The 19,209-nt window shown below is 41.1% G+C and overlaps 4 protein-coding genes across 4 annotated transcripts; all 4 read left to right on the top strand.

Moving 5' to 3' along the window:
- Nucleotides 1–1,626: 1,626 nt before the first annotated feature.
- On the top strand, nt 1,627–3,473 carry LOC141346482 (zona pellucida sperm-binding protein 3-like). Its single transcript, XM_073851389.1, has 8 exons — nt 1,627–2,205; nt 2,283–2,404; nt 2,478–2,581; nt 2,643–2,820; nt 2,902–3,019; nt 3,091–3,176; nt 3,239–3,296; nt 3,381–3,473. Exons 1-8 carry the CDS (start codon nt 1,627–1,629, stop codon nt 3,471–3,473), a joined length of 1,338 nt encoding a protein of 445 aa, XP_073707490.1.
- A 2,998-nt stretch (nt 3,474–6,471) lies between these two features.
- On the top strand, nt 6,472–8,215 carry LOC141309782 (zona pellucida sperm-binding protein 3-like). Its single transcript, XM_073832567.1, has 8 exons — nt 6,472–6,936; nt 7,013–7,134; nt 7,224–7,327; nt 7,394–7,571; nt 7,638–7,755; nt 7,831–7,925; nt 7,991–8,079; nt 8,148–8,215. The coding sequence occupies exons 1-8, from the start codon at nt 6,472–6,474 to the stop codon at nt 8,213–8,215; spliced, it is 1,239 nt and encodes a 412-aa protein (XP_073688668.1).
- Nucleotides 8,216–10,349: 2,134 nt separating this feature from the next.
- On the top strand, nt 10,350–12,196 carry LOC141346836 (zona pellucida sperm-binding protein 3-like). Its single transcript, XM_073851829.1, has 8 exons — nt 10,350–10,928; nt 11,006–11,127; nt 11,201–11,304; nt 11,366–11,543; nt 11,625–11,742; nt 11,814–11,899; nt 11,962–12,019; nt 12,104–12,196. The coding sequence occupies exons 1-8, from the start codon at nt 10,350–10,352 to the stop codon at nt 12,194–12,196; spliced, it is 1,338 nt and encodes a 445-aa protein (XP_073707930.1).
- A 3,244-nt stretch (nt 12,197–15,440) lies between these two features.
- On the top strand, nt 15,441–17,184 carry LOC141309926 (zona pellucida sperm-binding protein 3-like). Its single transcript, XM_073832568.1, has 8 exons — nt 15,441–15,905; nt 15,982–16,103; nt 16,193–16,296; nt 16,363–16,540; nt 16,607–16,724; nt 16,800–16,894; nt 16,960–17,048; nt 17,117–17,184. The coding sequence occupies exons 1-8, from the start codon at nt 15,441–15,443 to the stop codon at nt 17,182–17,184; spliced, it is 1,239 nt and encodes a 412-aa protein (XP_073688669.1).
- Nucleotides 17,185–19,209: the final 2,025 nt, after the last annotated feature.

Below are 19,209 nucleotides of genomic sequence, written 5' to 3' on the forward strand. Positions count from 1 at the left end.
GCAACATTGCTTTAGGTAATGCCGAGTTCAGACTGCACGATTTTCAAAGCAATCGCGTCACAGATGTTTTCACACTGCATGACTATCTGGGGTAGCATTCTGTCGCTGCTGTGTTCACACTGCACGATGGATCGGCGACAGGGGGTTTCACACTGCATGACTTTACAATAGGAAGAATCGCCGACAACTCTGTCCCGGTCCGCAAACTACGTCTCACAACCAAACACACGCGAGAAGTGACATGGAAACAACGCGAGGTCAGGCATGCAAGTTCTCACGTGAGACTGGTATTATTATAAAAAAAATGGTAGCCCGCAAGAAGCTTGTCATACAAATTGAATGTGCACTCATTTGCAGCGAAAAGAAAAAAAGCCGAAACTATTCTTGTTGATATTGTGATCTATACCTTCGTAACTCCTCCCCTAACTTCCCGCTGGCCTGGATGTTGCTGTCTCATTGGCTGTAGGTAATCGCCGATGTGATTTTCAGTCAGATCACCTTTCACACGGCATGATTTTGAATCGCCGACAGGTCCAGATATTTAGCATGCCAAATATCTCACGGGTGTCGGCGACACGTCGGCGATTCTCTCAGATCGCGTCTTTGATAGTTCACACTGTGTGATTGTCACTCACGTGAACGAGCACTGATTTGCCTGTGATTTCGGGCATTTGTCGGCGATTTCTCAAAACCTGTCGGCGAGTTAAAATCGGGGCTAAAATCATGCAGTCTGAACTAGGCTTTAGTTGAGTCTAAAGTTTTGACCTAATCACTGATTATATTAAAGTTTTCATAAATGTTATTTAAGGCTACGTTTACATTAATCCGGATACATTTGAAAACGGAGTTTTCATTTTAAAACGCTCTCCGTCCACACTAGCGTTTCCAAGCGTTTTCCAAAAGTTTCTCATCCACACTGAAACGTAGGAAAACATCAAATTCGCCTTACTGCGCATGTGTAAAGCCTCCAAAATTATACAGACGTAATAAGTTTTCACGCAATTCTTCTGGCGGGATAATTTACGGAAATATCTCATCATCCACTGACGCGTCTATATCGCACTCATTCATATTTTATCTGAAAAGCAGTTGTCGTCATGTTTTGCAGGACAGCAACTGTGAGTAAATTTTCCGTCATCATTTTAGGACTGTAATTTGAAGAGTGTACAAGGTAAATCTCTTTAGCAGCAGTGTGTGAATAGCACAGGCACAATTACTGGTGTAAACATAGATATCTATTGGTACAATATGCGTCATCGTTTTCAAAAGCCTCCGTTTTCACAGTCCACACTACAACGTAAAAACGGCGTTTTCTAATTTATCCACTTTGGCCGGAGTTTTTAGAAATAATCGTTTTCTGTGAAAAAAACGGGGTTTTCGTGTAAATGAGAGGCCAAACCGCAGGGAAATATCTGCGTTTTCCCTTCGTGTAAACGGGGCCTAAGAACACACATTTTCCTTTTACTGATAATGACTCAATGGTTTTCACCTGTGACATGATGTGTAAGTTAACAAGTCCAGGGACTGATTATGCTTGATGCTAGAGAGGTGGAGCCAAGTTTATCTAACTACTATACATAAAGGACAAGACAAGGACCAGCATTAAGGATCTGAACGTTTCTGGCAATGGGGTTGAGGCAAGTTAGTGTTGGCTTGGTGGTTGTGCTTGCGTTTGGCTTGTCTGCAGCACAATGGCAAGGAAGGTCAACACATAATCAGGACCCACTTACGTTTAAGCTTGGGGCATTAGCGCAAGTTCCTCAACAGAGTGAATCCAGGATTCCTCAGGTTCCCCAGAGGTATGACTCTAGCAACCCTGGATTTGCACCGCAAAGGTTTGGTGTCCAGACCCCAGCCAGGAGTGACTTTGCAAGGCCTTCTCAAGATCTTCTTGGTGTTCAGTCAAAAGAGTTGTTGATGGGTCCAGTGGCAAAACTGACATGGAGCTTTCCAAGACTACCAGAAGAACCACAGCAGCCAGATATTCCTTTTGAGTTGGGTCATCCTGTCCCTGCAAACAGTGTGGCGGCACAGTGTGGGGAGAATTCAATATATGTAGAAGTGATGGAAGACTTCTTTGGGACTGGACAACCACTAAATCCCTCATCTTTTTCATTGGGAGGCTGTGGTCCAACTGGAGAGGATCCTTCTTCTCAAGTGCTCATCTTTGAGTCAGAACTGCATGGGTGTGGCAGCACATTATTGGTAATGTTGGTTTGCAAGTTCACAGGTTTTCTAAAGTTGCAGTGAATGTTCACTTTTAACCTAACCTTTCTGTTTAGATGACCGAGGATGAACTAGTGTACACGTTCTCCCTTATCTACACCCCGCAACAGGCTTCATTGAGTGGTCCTATCATCAGGAGCAGTGGTGCGGTAGTTGGTATTGAGTGTCATTATGCAAGGTGAGTGCTTAATTTAGGATTACTGAATGTGTTACTATGCACTGTAACAGTCAGTTTCTAACTTTTTCTACAGAGTGCATGATGTGAGCAGCAACGGCTTAATGCCCACTTGGATCCCATATGCTGCTACTATAGTTTCGGAGGAACTTTTGGTCTTCTCCCTCCGGCTCATGACTGGTTGGTATAAGTGCTTTCATAACTCTGCTTGTGAACCTTGGCTAAAAGTATTCCTTTGCAGATGACTGGAGGTTTGAGCGACCTTCTAACCAGTACTTCCTGGGAGACTTTATTAACATTGAGGCTTCAGTGAGGTCGTACAACCACCTTCCTCTTCGAGTGTTTGTGGACAGATGTGTGGCTACTTCAGTCCCTGATACAAATGCTCTCCCCAGATATGCCTTTATTGAGAATAATGGGTGAGACAAGGTCTTTCAAGCTAGTTCCACTAGTGGTGTCATCTAACGTCTGATGGTTATTAATTGCCCCACACTTTCTAGGTGCCTAGTTGATGCCAAGCTCACAGGCTCCGGCTCTCAATTCATGCCCAGGACACAAATTGACAAGCTGCAGTTTCAGCTGGAGGCATTCAGATTCCAACAGGAGATTAGTGGATTTGTATGTATCTGGATTAGCAGTTCCGGTGCATGTTTGCATGGAGTATACAAGTAAACTCTTTGTTTTTGTAGGTCTACATCACTTGTGTTCTTAAGGTGGCTGCGGCATCCACCCCTACTAATGTTGAGCAGAAAGCTTGCTCCTTCTCTTCTAATCGGTAAGTTGCCACTGCATTGAAGTACTCCAATAACTGTAAGAATCTAATGCTTTATTTGACAGGTGGGTGTCTGCCGACGAGGATGACCAGGTATGCGGCTGCTGTGATGCAACCTGTGGTGTTAGGAGCGGACGCGATCAGATTCTTAAAGGCATGTTTTAAATTTTACAAGGGGAATGTGTAGATTGTATGGTCATACTTTAGTGTTCACCATTTTTATCTTCTGCAGATCTGCGTTGGGACAGCGCATCTGTTGGCCCCATCAGAGTCAAGGACCGTGGTTTTGGTCCAATGTAACTCCACTGCACAATGGCAAAATAAAATCCTCTTAATCATGCTTGTCTTGAATTACTGGTGGTTTATCTACAACTTCAGTCATTATCCCTGAAATTCAGCCACCAACACAGACTAGAGTTTAGGTGCTAGGAAGTATGAGATGTGAGCAGTCTCTATGCTCTGAGAAAGGCACTTAACCCCAATGCTTTTCTATAGTAATCCACATTTGAAGTGGATCAAAAGTTAATCAATTTTGTCCTAAGACAAGAACATGTGTTTTGGTTTTAGGACAACTTTGAAATGTCTGTCTTCAAATGTTGATTACTGTAGTGATCTCCAACCCTTCTCCTGAAGAGCTGCCATCCCAACACAGTTTCACAGCCAATTCGTATGTGGCTCACTGGTATGACCGTACTCATACTATTTATGTGACTGAATTTGTACGAGTGAGGTTGTAAGAATTTGCCACCTTGTCAAATGTACGAATTGCTGAGAGATCAGGTTGGCCATCCTGCAGACTTTGTTCCAATTCTGCTCCAACAAACCTGCTTGTAGATATCAAGTAACCTGGAACGATTTGACATCTAGTTTTGGGTTTGAGCTGAAACCTGCAGGACAAAATCTCTATAGGCCGGGACACACCAAGCCGACGATCGGCCGTCTGGCCTCGTCGGGCAGTTGGTGGGCGTCGGTGAAGCGCGTCGGTTCGGTGTGTTCCGCACGTCTGCTCGCGTCGGCCAAAGTTTGCCCGATTCGACATGTTGAATCGGTGTCGGGCTTGTTGTGGCCGTCTGGGAAAGAGCACGCTCTGATTGGCTGTTCAGACACAGAGCGTGTGGAGGACTTGAACGTGAAGTGACGTAACAAGCAAAGAAAATAGTCAAGAGGGAATTGGCTCGCTGTTGTTTCGCAATTCGAAACCAGCTATGGCTGTGTGGAACGAAGCTATTGAAGGCGAGCTGATCAATTTGATCCAAGACAGGCCAGCGCTGTATGACATAACGGGAAACGCTATGCAAACCGTGCGGCGGTTCTTCCGGGTTCTCTTCTTGGAATGAAAATACAGACTACTGCCATCTGCAGGTACGCCACGGTATATCTCCTCACGCATGCGCAGAAAGCACCTTCTAGTTTGTAGTCGGCTTTCGTCAGTTCGGTGTGTTCGAGCTCCGTTTAATCGCCCAGACGCCCGCAGATGCAGCCGACTAGAGGCGACAAGACGGTCGGCTTTCGTCTGCGCTAGTTGGTTGGCGTGTCCCGGCCTTAAAAGAGCAAAGGTGTAATGGATTTTGAATCCAAACAGTTTTGGTGAATTAAGAGCTTTCATTTGTGCTGCTTTTCTGTGATTCTAATCGGGTTTGTGCTGATGCTATTGCTTAAAACTATTGTGCAATGTGTACACTGAAAACCAGAGAAACAATTTTCACTTTAAAATTGCTATTAGGTTTTGCAATTGCCGAAAACGGGGAAGTAATGAATTTGTGTTAACTTTGAAGTATGAAGATTGAATTATAAATAAAATCTACTTTTATTTTTTTTTTAATTTTATGATTTAGTGAAAAATTAGTGTAACACTATTTAAACTGTAAAGTTACTGTAACTTAAGCTTAATGTGTCTAATTTTTCCAAAAGAGAACTGCAACTCAATGTTTTACATACTGAATTGGCCATACTCATCTATTTTCACCATCTACAGCCAAACAAGGGTGGTTTTGAGGCAAATCAAGAATGAGACCCAGGACCACAAAACCATTCATAAGGTGTTGTGGTGTATGTGGTTATTTTTTTTTAATTCTATTCGTCTGAATTTTTTTTTTAATTGTTTTGTTAGGATAAGACAATATTTGTTTCAGATGCAACGATTTAAAAACCAGGAGTCCAAGAGTGCAAAAGAAGTCTAAATACTGAGAAAAATGCCTTAAGTTGTTCAAATTAAGTTCTTAGTAATGCATATTACTAAAGAAAAATAAGTTTTTCATATATTTACAGTAGGAAGTTTACAAAATATCTTCATGGAACATGTTTACTTAATATTCTAATGATTTTTGGAAAAATCAATTTTTTTTGGCTATTGCTACAAACATACCCCTGCTACTTCAAACTGGTTTTGTGGTCCATGGTCACATAGTCTTATTTCCCAGCTGCAATGCTGGTATCTTCCCACCAGATGTTGGATGTTTGGCTATTTCCCATTATTTTACTTCTGAATTTGACACTAAAACTGTCTATGCCACCTCCTTTTGTTATGAAAGGTGACTCCTGAACATCTGTTTCCAATATGTCTCCAAGCTTTTTTTTTTCCTGGTGTGAGGTAATCAGTACTTCTGTTCAAAAGCATTTGAATCCCATACATTTTCCACTTTTTTGTGTATTCTCTAAAAACTATGTGTAAAGATTGTTGGACCAATTTATTGTCTTATGCAGGGTTGTTTTTGTGCTTTGATATTTATATGTAATGGAGGCCTGCTAGCAAGAGCCATGCAGCTAAACCTCACTCTGATCTCAAAATGTGCACTAGTAGCAATTTTTGCAAAAGACTGTGGTCTTTAGCTTCCTTGTTAGGGCACCTGCCTTCAATGCTAGATAGACTAGTTCAAATCCTACTTGGAGCAGGTCTTATAGAACCAGAGGGGTTACATATAACTATGATTAATGCAAAATCAAGAAATTGCAAAAATGTTGCAGAGATTTTGTATTCTTTGCAGTCTATTATTCACTTGAGAGCAGCAGATTCAAATTCCTAATTCATGCTAAACTGTTGCTTGCACGTTATTCTCTCCAAAAGTAAATATCAATTAAAGTACAATATACCTTTATATAATACATAAAAAATAATATCGAGCCTCCCCAGCAGTATATTTCCTTTATTGGACACACCCAGCTTCAGTCATGGAGCACTCCACTAATCAGCTGATAATTGAATTCAGCTGGGTTACCTCCAAAATGATGGAGACTGCATAAATAAGTCCTCTATAAAAAGAAGAAAAAAGCAATGTTCAATATGTTGGTGATTTGAAAAATGGCAATGGGGTTGAGGCAAGCAGTATTTGTGCTATTGTTGGCGCTTGTTGTTGGTGTATCTGATGCACAATGGCAAGGTAGATCAATGCAAAGGTTTGCTGTCCAGACCCCAGCCAGGAGTGACTTTGCAAGGCCTTCTCAAGATATTTTTGGTGTTCAGTCAAAAGAGCTGTTGATGGGTCCAGTGGCAAAACTGACATGGAGCTTTCCAACACTACCGGAAGAACCAGAACAACCAGATGTTCCTTTTGAGTTGCGTCATCCTGTCCCTCCAAACAGTGTGGTGGCTCAGTGTGCTGAGAGCTCTGTATATGTGGAGGTGATGAAAGACTTCTTTGGGACTGGACAATCTCTAAAGCCCACCGCTTTTTCCCTGGGAGGCTGTACTGCAACTGGAGAGGATCCTTCTACTCAAGTGCTCATCTTTGAGTCGGAACTGCATGGGTGTGGCAGCATACCACAGGTGATGTGATTTTAGTTTTTTTTGTTTGTGCATTTTTAGGTTTCTGTGAGCAATCCTTACACTGCTAACCCTTTAGGTGACTGAAAATCAGCTTATCTATACGTTCACCTTAACCTACACTCCACAAGAGGCTTCATATGGTGGTCCTATTGTCAGGAGCAGCGGTGCAGTGATTAATATTGAGTGTCACTATTCGAGGTAAGGACTAAATTCTGAATTGTTTGGCAGTCTAATACCCTTTCATTTACCAGTTGTGGTGACTGCTTCTTTCTCCCAACCTCATGTAGATTACATGATGTGAGCAGTGATACCTTAATGCCCACTTGGATGCCATATGCCTCCACTAAAGTTGTTGAGGAACTTCTGGTGTTCTCTCTCAAGCTCATGACTGGTTGGTAGACTGCAATTTAGTGTCGTCTTTGTGTGAACCTCAACTGATAAACTGATCTCTCAACAGATGACTGGAGATTTGAGAGGCCTTCTAATCAGTACTTCTTGGGTGACATCATCAACTTTGAAGCCTCTGTAAGGTCGTACAACCATGTCCCTCTGCGTGTTTTTGTGGATGGCTGTGTGGCTACTGTAGTTCCTGATGCCAGTGCTGTCCCTAGATACTCCTTTATTGAGAACAATGGGTAAGGAGTCCTTTATGTAGTTTCCTCATGGGAATGTGGAAGAGGTCTAACTGGATTCTACCTTAGGTGTATGGTTGATGCCAAAATCACAGGCTCCAGGTCTCGCTTCATGACCCGGACTCAGGGTGACAAGCTCCAGTTTCAACTAGAGGCTTTTAGGTTCCAGCAAGCAGACAGTGGATTGGTATGTATGTGATTTTAATTGTGCAATTCCCTTGTATGATATGCTGCCATGGTGTGCTTGCAACTGTTTCTGCAGATCTACATCACATGCATTGTGAAGGCGGCTACAGCAACTGCTTCTACTTATACTCCAAGTCCTGAACAGAAAGCTTGTTCATTTTCTGCTAATGGGTATGTTAACCAAGACTCAAGATGATGATGTAAATGAGGCTGTGCAAGTAATGTTTGTTTGGCAGGTGGGTGTCTGCAGATGAATCCAACCAGGTTTGTAGCTGCTGTGACACAACCTGTAGCAGCAGGAGTGGAAGTGATCAGCTTCTTAAAGGTATAAACTAACTCCCAATTTCTTCCTTTTACGTAGAAGGCTTTCTCACAATTTCTTTTGTTCCTCAGATCTGCGATGGGAGAGAGCCTCTGTTGGGCCTATCAGTGTTAAGGAATATGGCTATGGCCAAAATTAACAGAATGGCTTTGTGCTTCTGTGCAATTGATAATAAAGTTTTTAGAACCATCACCTGACTACTCCTTTAACCTCACTCTTTTGGATCTCTAGGTTTGAGAAGGGTGTTTTTTTTTTTTTTTTTTTTTGTTTTTTTTTGTTTGTTTTTTGCGCCTCTGAAAATGTGTAAACGTGTTACTACTGCTCCCATGTTGATTGCTATTCACGCTGCACTCAATTAACCATTTGGGTGCTCATGTTCCTGTCTCCATAGAAATCCATGTTAAAATAGGGTAGAAAGCTTGAGTTAGACTTTTAGTATAAAAATGTGTGTAGGGTTAAGCTGTGTTAATTTGACTGGAAACTCCCAAGACTGAAATTAAGCATCTTTCCATTTTGAGGTGTAAAAGACTCTGCCACATTCAGGAAAAAGTTGGAAATCAAACGTTTTTACACTCTCATGAGGTAGGGTGTGTTGTTGGGTTTTTTTTTTTTTTTTTTTTTTTTTTTTTTGCTGCATTTACAATTGAACAACTATATATAAAGTCACATGATCATTCTTTAGTGTATCATAACCTCCAAGAAATGCCTTGTATGTGGCTGCTCTTAAGAATAAAAGGGCTTTTATTTATTCTTGGATTAACCTTTATCGGCCACTCTAGTCAATGCTTGCTTATACCAGCTGCTCTGTGGCATGATTCAGAAGTGTCCCAGAAATGGTTCTCTTTGCTGTCTCACTCATGTGTCTTCCTTGACTAAAAATAAGGGCTAGTGTGTTGCTGCAATATACGTAAACCTACCAACATCCGTTGCCATGATTTACTGCGACAGGAAAAGTTTTAATCGCAAAACCTTGATTAATGGAAGCATTTTACAATAGTTTTTATTGACATTTCTAAAAAAAAAATCTCTAATGGAAATGCACCAAGGGCATTTTGTGTGTGAACAGTGCATAGTTTTTTCAGACAATGGATTGAAAGTGCACTGAAACCTGTGTATGAACATTCCTTTGCAATATAGGTTTAAGTAACAGTATGTGTGTGTATATATATATATAGTGCAAATTGCTCTGTAAGTGATGCATCTGGATTGAAGAATGACTTTTTTTGTATAGTATGTTCAGTATATTTATTTGAGTAATTTAAGTGCACAATAATAAGTCTGTTTGCAACATTGCTTTAGGTAATGCCGAGTTCAGACTGCACGATTTTCAAAGCAATCGCGTCACAGATGTTTTCACACTGCATGACTATCTGGGGTAGCATTCTGTCGCTGCTGTGTTCACACTGCACGATGGATCGGCGACAGGGGGTTTCACACTGCATGACTTTACAATAGGAAGAATCGCCGACAACTCTGTCCCGGTCCGCAAACTACGTCTCACAACCAAACACACGCGAGAAGTGACATGGAAACAACGCGAGGTCAGGCATGCAAGTTCTCACGTGAGACTGGTATTATTATAAAAAAAATGGTAGCCCGCAAGAAGCTTGTCATACAAATTGAATGTGCACTCATTTGCAGCGAAAAGAAAAAAAGCCGAAACTATTCTTGTTGATATTGTGATCTATACCTTCGTAACTCCTCCCCTAACTTCCCGCTGGCCTGGATGTTGCTGTCTCATTGGCTGTAGGTAATCGCCGATGTGATTTTCAGTCAGATCACCTTTCACACGGCATGATTTTGAATCGCCGACAGGTCCAGATATTTAGCATGCCAAATATCTCACGGGTGTCGGCGACACGTCGGCGATTCTCTCAGATCGCGTCTTTGATAGTTCACACTGTGTGATTGTCACTCACGTGAACGAGCACTGATTTGCCTGTGATTTCGGGCATTTGTCGGCGATTTCTCAAAACCTGTCGGCGAGTTAAAATCGGGGCTAAAATCATGCAGTCTGAACTAGGCTTTAGTTGAGTCTAAAGTTTTGACCTAATCACTGATTATATTAAAGTTTTCATAAATGTTATTTAAGAACACACATTTTCCTTTTACTGATAATGACTCAATGGTTTTCACCTGTGACATGATGTGTAAGTTAACAAGTCCAGGGACTGATTATGCTTGATGCTAGAGAGGTGGAGCCAAGTTTATCTAACTACTATACATAAAGGACAAGACAAGGACCAGCATTAAGGATCTGAACGTTTCTGGCAATGGGGTTGAGGCAAGTTAGTGTTGGCTTGGTGGTTGTGCTTGCGTTTGGCTTGTCTGCAGCACAATGGCAAGGAAGGTCAACACATAATCAGGACCCACTTACGTTTAAGCTTGGGGCATTAGCGCAAGTTCCTCAACAGAGTGAATCCAGGATTCCTCAGGTTCCCCAGAGGTATGACTCTAGCAACCCTGGATTTGCACCGCAAAGGTTTGGTGTCCAGACCCCAGCCAGGAGTGACTTTGCAAGGCCTTCTCAAGATCTTCTTGGTGTTCAGTCAAAAGAGTTGTTGATGGGTCCAGTGGCAAAACTGACATGGAGCTTTCCAAGACTACCAGAAGAACCACAGCAGCCAGATATTCCTTTTGAGTTGGGTCATCCTGTCCCTGCAAACAGTGTGGCGGCACAGTGTGGGGAGAATTCAATATATGTAGAAGTGATGGAAGACTTCTTTGGGACTGGACAACCACTAAATCCCTCATCTTTTTCATTGGGAGGCTGTGGTCCAACTGGAGAGGATCCTTCTTCTCAAGTGCTCATCTTTGAGTCAGAACTGCATGGGTGTGGCAGCACATTATTGGTAATGTTGGTTTGCAAGTTCACAGGTTTTCTAAAGTTGCAGTGAATGTTCACTTTTAACCTAACCTTTCTGTTTAGATGACCGAGGATGAACTAGTGTACACGTTCTCCCTTATCTACACCCCGCAACAGGCTTCATTGAGTGGTCCTATCATCAGGAGCAGTGGTGCGGTAGTTGGTATTGAGTGTCATTATGCAAGGTGAGTGCTTAATTTAGGATTACTGAATGTGTTACTATGCACTGTAACAGTCAGTTTCTAACTTTTTCTACAGAGTGCATGATGTGAGCAGCAACGGCTTAATGCCCACTTGGATCCCATATGCTGCTACTATAGTTTCGGAGGAACTTTTGGTCTTCTCCCTCCGGCTCATGACTGGTTGGTATAAGTGCTTTCATAACTCTGCTTGTGAACCTTGGCTAAAAGTATTCCTTTGCAGATGACTGGAGGTTTGAGCGACCTTCTAACCAGTACTTCCTGGGAGACTTTATTAACATTGAGGCTTCAGTGAGGTCGTACAACCACCTTCCTCTTCGAGTGTTTGTGGACAGATGTGTGGCTACTTCAGTCCCTGATACAAATGCTCTCCTCAGATATGCCTTTATTGAGAATAATGGGTGAGACAAGGTCTTTCAAGCTAGTTCCACTAGTGGTGTCATCTAACGTCTGATGGTTATTAATTGCCCCACACTTTCTAGGTGCCTAGTTGATGCCAAGCTCACAGGCTCCGGCTCTCAATTCATGCCCAGGACACAAATTGACAAGCTGCAGTTTCAGCTGGAGGCATTCAGATTCCAACAGGAGATTAGTGGATTTGTATGTATCTGGATTAGCAGTTCCGGTGCATGTTTGCATGGAGTATACAAGTAAACTCTTTGTTTTTGTAGGTCTACATCACTTGTGTTCTTAAGGTGGCTGCGGCATCCACCCCTACTAATGTTGAGCAGAAAGCTTGCTCCTTCTCTTCTAATCGGTAAGTTGCCACTGCATTGAAGTACTCCAATAACTGTAAGAATCTAATGCTTTATTTGACAGGTGGGTGTCTGCCGACGAGGATGACCAGGTATGCGGCTGCTGTGATGCAACCTGTGGTGTTAGGAGCGGACGCGATCAGATTCTTAAAGGCATGTTTTAAATTTTACAAGGGGAATGTGTAGATTGTATGGTCATACTTTAGTGTTCACCATTTTTATCTTCTGCAGATCTGCGTTGGGACAGCGCATCTGTTGGCCCCATCAGAGTCAAGGACCGTGGTTTTGGTCCAATGTAACTCCACTGCACAATGGCAAAATAAAATCCTCTTAATCATACTTTTCTTGAATTACTGGTGGTTTATCTACAACTTCAGTCATTATCCCTGAAATTCAGCCACCTTTGGTTTTAGGACAACTTTGAATGTCTGTCTTCAAATGTTGATTACTGTAGTGATCTCCAACCTTTCTCCTGAAGAGCTGCCATCCCAACACCGTTTCACAGCCAATTCGTATGTGGCTCACTGGTATGACCATACTCGTACTACTTATGTGACTGAATGTGCACAAGTGAGGTTGTACGAATTTGCCACCTTGTCAAATGTACGAATTGCTGAGAGATCAGGTTGGCCATCCTGCAGACTTTGTTCCAATTCTGCTCCAAACCTGCTTGTAAATATCAAGTAACCTGGAACGATTTGATACATCTAGTTTTGGGTTTGAGCTGAAACCTGCAGGACAAAATGTCTATAAGAGCAAAGGTGTAATGGATTTTGTATCCAAACAGTTTTGGTGAATTAAGAGCTTTCATTTGTGCTACTTTTCTGTGATTCTAATCGGGTTTGTGCTGATGCTATTGCTTAAAACTATTGTGCAATGTGTACACTGAAAACCAGAGAAACAATTTTAACTTTAAAATTGCTATAAGGTTTTGCAATTGCCGAAAATGGGGAAGTAATGAATTTGTGTTACTTCTGAAGTATGAAGATTGAATTATAAATAAAATCAAATTTATGATTTAGTGTAACACTATTTAAACATTTGTAAAATTACTGTAACTTAAGCTTAATGTCTAATTTTCCCAAAAGAAAACTGCAACTCAATATTTTACATACTGAATTGGCCATACTCTATTTTACCGTCTACAGCCAAACAAGGGTGGTTTTGAGGCAAATCAAGAATGAGACCCAGGACCACAAAACCATTCATAAGGTGTTGTGTGTGTGTGTGTGTTTTTTTTTTATTTTTTTATATTCTATTCATCTGAATTGTTTTTTGTTTTTTTTTAATTGTTTTGTTAGGATAAGACAATATTTGTTTCAGATGCAACGATTTAAAAACCAGGGCCCGTATCCCTAAAGATTCTGAGAATCCTCTCAGAGAGCTCCTAACTTAACCTAAAAATTCCTTGCCAGGAGTTTTAGCTTAGAAGTGATTCCAGAACATTTTCAGTGAACTCTGAGCAAGGAATGGATGGAAAATCCTATCTTAGTGAGGAGGTGTGGTTGACCCCGTTGCTAGGTATGAGTCATTTCAAAAGCCGTGATTGGTTGGTCCTACAAGTTTGATGAAAATGAACTTTTGGTGATAATGAGCAAAGGATGTATCCTCAAATCAATAAACATAATTATACACTCGAATCTTATGCAGACTGTAACTGTAAATAATATTTCACATTCAAGAAAATATCTGGAAAATGAATAGTAAGCTGTAGGGGTTATAGCCTAACATTAGAATCTAAAATATGTGAAAACTTAAGCTCATTACACCCTGTTCAAATAATGATTCGTGTCTTATTTGCTCATATTAATATCCTAGCTGGCATATTTTGTACTTTCACTCCCATATGGACCCCATTGAAAACAAGATGGCCTATCTCAAGGGGCTGTCCTTATTGAAGTAGAAATTGCAACGTTACAACTCAGTGTGGTCTTAACAAGGGTAACACGGCTCAGCTTTTATCAATGTCTGTGATTACTTTCTTCTCCGGTGTAATAGCGTTGTGGCGTCGAGTTGAAGTAATTGCATCTCTAAGGAGATCCACCACAAACATGATTCCTGCACGATCCAATCTGTAAGGTCTCAATAATTCCCTGTCATCCAGTGTTTGCAGGACATCTCTCCTGCCTCCTCTGTTGGCCATTTTGTGCAGCTGCTTAGGGGAACTCCTAAGCCACTAAAAGTCCTCTTCCCTGCTCTTAGCAGATCTCGCCTTAGGAGCCCTTTTAAGCGCTAGGAATCTTGAGGAATAGCTTTTATATTAACTGGGATTTTCGTGTCACTTTTAGGGGAAATTCTAAGAAAACGTCATGACTCTGAGAATTTTCTTAGAATTTGGCCGCTAGGAGCCACTTTTTGCACAAAAATTCTTTAGGGATACGGGCCCAGGAATCCAAGAGTGCAAAAGAAGTCTAAATACTGAGAAAAATGCCTTAAATTGTTCAAATTAAGTTCTTAGTAATGCATATTACTAAAGAAAAATAAGTTTTTCATATATTTACAGTAGGAAGTTTACAAAATATCTTCATGGAACATGTTTACTTAATATCCTAATGATTTTTGTAAAAATCATTTTTTTTTTTTTTTTTTTGGCTATTGCTACAAATATACCCCTGCTACTTCAAACTGGTTTTGTGGTCCATGGTCACATAGTCTTATTTCCCAGCTGCAATGCTGGTATCTTCCCACCAGATGGTGGATGTTTGGCTATTTCCCATTATTTTACTTCTGAATTTGACACTAAAACTGTCTATGCCACCTCCTTTTGTTATGAAAGGTGACTCCTGAACATCTGTTTCCAATATGTCTCCAAGCTTTTTTTTTCCCTGGTGTGAGGTAATCAGTACTTCTGTTCAAAAGCATTTGAATCCCATACATTTTCCACTTTTTTGTGTATTCTCTAAAAACTATGTGTGAAGATTGTTGGACCAATTTATTGTCTTATGCAGGGTTGTTTTTGTGCTTTGATATTTATATGTAATGGAGGCCTGCTAGCAAGAGCCATGCAGCTAAACCTCACTCTGATCTCAAAATGTGCACTAGTAGCAATTTTTGCAAAAGACTGTGGTCTTTAGCTTCCTTGTTAGGGCACCTGCCTTCAATGCTAGATAGACTAGTTCAAATCCTACTTGGAGCAGGTCTTATAGAACCAGAGGGGTTACATATAACTATGATTAATGCAAAATCAAGAAATTGCAAAAATGTTGCAGAGATTTTGTATTCTTTGCAGTCTATTATTCACTTGAGAGCAGCAGATTCAAATTCCTAATTCATGCTAAACTGTTGCTTGCACGTTATTCTCTCCAAAAATAAATATCAATTAAAGTACAATATACATTTATATAATACATAAAAAATAATATCGAGCCTCCCCAGCAGTATATTTCCTTTATTGGACACACCCAGCTTCAGTCATGGAGCACTCCACTAATCAGCTGATAATTGAATTCAGCTGGGTTACCTCCAAAATGATGGAGACTGCATAAATAAGTCCTCTATAAAAAGAAGAAAAAAGCAATGTTCAATATGTTGGTGATTTGAAAAATGGCAATGGGGTTGAGGCAAGCAGTATTTGTGCTATTGTTGGCGCTTGTTGTTGGTGTATCTGATGCACAATGGCAAGGTAGATCAATGCAAAGGTTTGCTGTCCAGACCCCAGCCAGGAGTGACTTTGCAAGGCCTTCTCAAGATATTTTTGGTGTTCAGTCAAAAGAGCTGTTGATGGGTCCAGTGGCAAAACTGACATGGAGCTTTCCAACACTACCGGAAGAACCAGAACAACCAGATGTTCCTTTTGAGTTGCGTCATCCTGTCCCTCCAAACAGTGTGGTGGCTCAGTGTGCTGAGAGCTCTGTATATGTGGAGGTGATGAAAGACTTCTTTGGGACTGGACAATCTCTAAAGCCCACCGCTTTTTCCCTGGGAGGCTGTACTGCAACTGGAGAGGATCCTTCTACTCAAGTGCTCATCTTTGAGTCGGAACTGCATGGGTGTGGCAGCATACCACAGGTGATGTGATTTTAGTTTTTTTTGTTTGTGCATTTTTAGGTTTCTGTGAGCAATCCTTACACTGCTAACCCTTTAGGTGACTGAAAATCAGCTTATCTATACGTTCACCTTAACCTACACTCCACAAGAGGCTTCATATGGTGGTCCTATTGTCAGGAGCAGCGGTGCAGTGGTTAATATTGAGTGTCACTATTTGAGGTAAGGACTAAATTCTGAATTGTTTGGCATTCTAATACCCTTTCATTTACCAGTTGTGGTGACTGCTTCTTTCTCCCAACCTCATGTAGATTACATGATGTGAGCAGTGATACCTTAATGCCCACTTGGATGCCATATGCCTCCACTAAAGTTGTTGAGGAACTTCTGGTGTTCTCTCTCAAGCTCATGACTGGTTGGTAGACTGCAATTTAGTGTCGTCTTTGTGTGAACCTCAACTGATAAACTGATCTCTCAACAGATGACTGGAGATTTGAGAGGCCTTCTAATCAGTACTTCTTGGGTGACATCATCAACTTTGAAGCCTCTGTAAGGTCGTACAACCATGTTCCTCTGCGTGTTTTTGTGGATGGCTGTGTGGCTACTGTAGTTCCTGATGCCAGTGCTGTCCCTAGATACTCCTTTATTGAGAACAATGGGTAAGGAGTCCTTTATGTAGTTTCCTCATGGGAATGTGGAAGAGGTCTAACTGGATTCTACCTTAGGTGTATGGTTGATGCCAAAATCACAGGCTCCAGGTCTCGCTTCATGACCCGGACTCAGGGTGACAAGCTCCAGTTTCAACTAGAGGCTTTTAGGTTCCAGCAAGCAGACAGTGGATTGGTATGTATGTGATTTTAATTGTGCAATTCCCTTGTATGATATGCTGCCATGGTGTGCTTGCAACTGTTTCTGCAGATCTACATCACATGCATTGTGAAGGCGGCTACAGCAACTGCTTCTACTTATACTCCAAGTCCTGAACAGAAAGCTTGTTCATTTTCTGCTAATGGGTATGTTAACCAAGACTCAAGATGATGATGTAAATGAGGCTGTGCAAGTAATGTTTGTTTGGCAGGTGGGTGTCTGCAGATGAATCCAACCAGGTTTGTAGCTGCTGTGACACAACCTGTAGCAGCAGGAGTGGAAGTGATCAGCTTCTTAAAGGTATAAACTAACTCCCAATTTCTTCCTTTTACGTAGAAGGCTTTCTCACAATTTCTTTTGTTCCTCAGATCTGCGATGGGAGAGAGCCTCTGTTGGGCCTATCAGTGTTAAGGAATATGGCTATGGCCAAAATTAACAGAATGGCTTTGTGCTTCTGTGCAATTGATAATAAAGTTTTTAGAACCATCACCTGACTACTCCTTTAACCTCACTCTTTTGGATCTCTAGGTTTGAGAAGGGTGTTTTTTTTTTTGTTTGTTTTTTGCGCCTCTGAAAATGTGTAAACGTGTTACTACTGCTCCCATGTTGATTGCTATTCACGCTGCACTCAATTAACCATTTGGGTGCTCATGTTCCTGTCTCCATAGAAATCCATGTTAAAATAGGGTAGAAAGCTTGAGTTAGACTTTTAGTATAAAAATGTGTGTAGGGTTAAGCTGTGTTAATTTGACTGGAAACTCCCAAGACTGAAATTAAGCATCTTTCCATTTTGAGGTGTAAAAGACTCTGCCACATTCAGGAAAAAGTTGGAAATCAAACGTTTTTACACTCTCATGAGGTAGGGTGTGTTGTTGGGGTGTTTTTTTTTTTTTTTTTTTTTTTTTTTTTTTTTTTTTTGCTGCATTTACAATTGAACAACTATATATAAAGTCACATGATCATTCTTTAGTGTATCATAACCTCCAAGAAATGCCTTGTATGTGGCTGCTCTTAAGAATAAAAGGGCTTTTATTTATTCTTGGATTAACCTTTATCGGCCACTCTAGTCAATGCTTGCTTATACCAGCTGCTCTGTGGCATGATTCAGAAGTGTCCCAGAAATGGTTCTCTTTGCTGTCTCACTCATGTGTCTTCCTTGACTAAAAATAAGGGCTAGTGTGTTGCTGCAATATACGTAAACCTACCAACATCCGTTGCCATGATTTACTGCGACAGGAAAAGTTTTAATCGCAAAACCTTGATTAATGGAAGCATTTTACAATAGTTTTTATTGACATTTCTAAAAAAAAAATCTCTAATGGAAATGCACCAAGGGCATTTTGTGTGTGAACAGTGCATAGTTTTTTCAGACAATGGATTGAAAGTGCACTGAAACCTGTGTATGAACATTCCTTTGCAATATAGGTTTAAGTAACAGTATGTGTGTGTATATATATATATATATAGTGCAAATTGCTCTGTAAGTGATGCATCTGGATTGAAGAATGACTTTTTTTGTATAGTATGTTCAGTATATTTATTTGAGTAATTTAAGTGCACAATAATAAGTCTGTTTGCAACATTGCTTTAGGTAATGCCGAGTTCAGACTGCACGATTTTCAAAGCAATCGCGTCACAGATGTTTTCACACTGCATGACTATCTGGGGTAGCATTCTGTCGCTGCTGTGTTCACACTGCACGATGGATCGGCGACAGGGGGTTTCACACTGCATGACTTTACAATAGGAAGAATCGCCGACAACTCTGTCCCGGTCCGCAAACTACGTCTCACAACCAAACACACGCGAGAAGTGACATGGAAACAACGCGAGGTCAGGCATGCAAGTTCTCACGTGAGACTGGTATTATTATAAAAAAAATGGTAGCCCGCAAGAAGCTTGTCATACAAATTGAATGTGCACTCATTTGCAGCGAAAAGAAAAAAAGCCGAAACTATTCTTGTTGATATTGTGATCTATACCTTCGTAACTCCTCCCCTAACTTCCCGCTGGCCTGGATGTTGCTGTCTCATTGGCTGTAGGTAATCGCCGATGTGATTTTCAGTCAGATCACCTTTCACACGGCATGATTTTGAATCGCCGACAGGTCCAGATATTTAGCATGCCAAATATCTCACGGGTGTCGGCGACACGTCGGCGATTCTCTCAGATCGCGTCTTTGATAGTTCACACTGTGTGATTGTCACTCACGTGAACGAGCACTGATTTGCCTGTGATTTCGGGCATTTGTCGGCGATTTCTCAAAACCTGTCGGCGAGTTAAAATCGGGGCTAAAATCATGCAGTCTGAACTAGGCTTTAGTTGAGTCTAAAGTTTTGACCTAATCACTGATTATATTAAAGTTTTCATAAATGTTATTTAAGGCTACGTTTACATTAATCCGGATACATTTGAAAACGGAGTTTTCATTTTAAAACGCTCTCCGTCCACACTAGCGTTT

The sequence above is a fragment of the Garra rufa genome, chromosome 1 (assembly GCF_049309525.1).
Source record: "Garra rufa chromosome 1, GarRuf1.0, whole genome shotgun sequence".
In the NCBI taxonomy this organism is placed as follows: domain Eukaryota; kingdom Metazoa; phylum Chordata; class Actinopteri; order Cypriniformes; family Cyprinidae; genus Garra; species Garra rufa.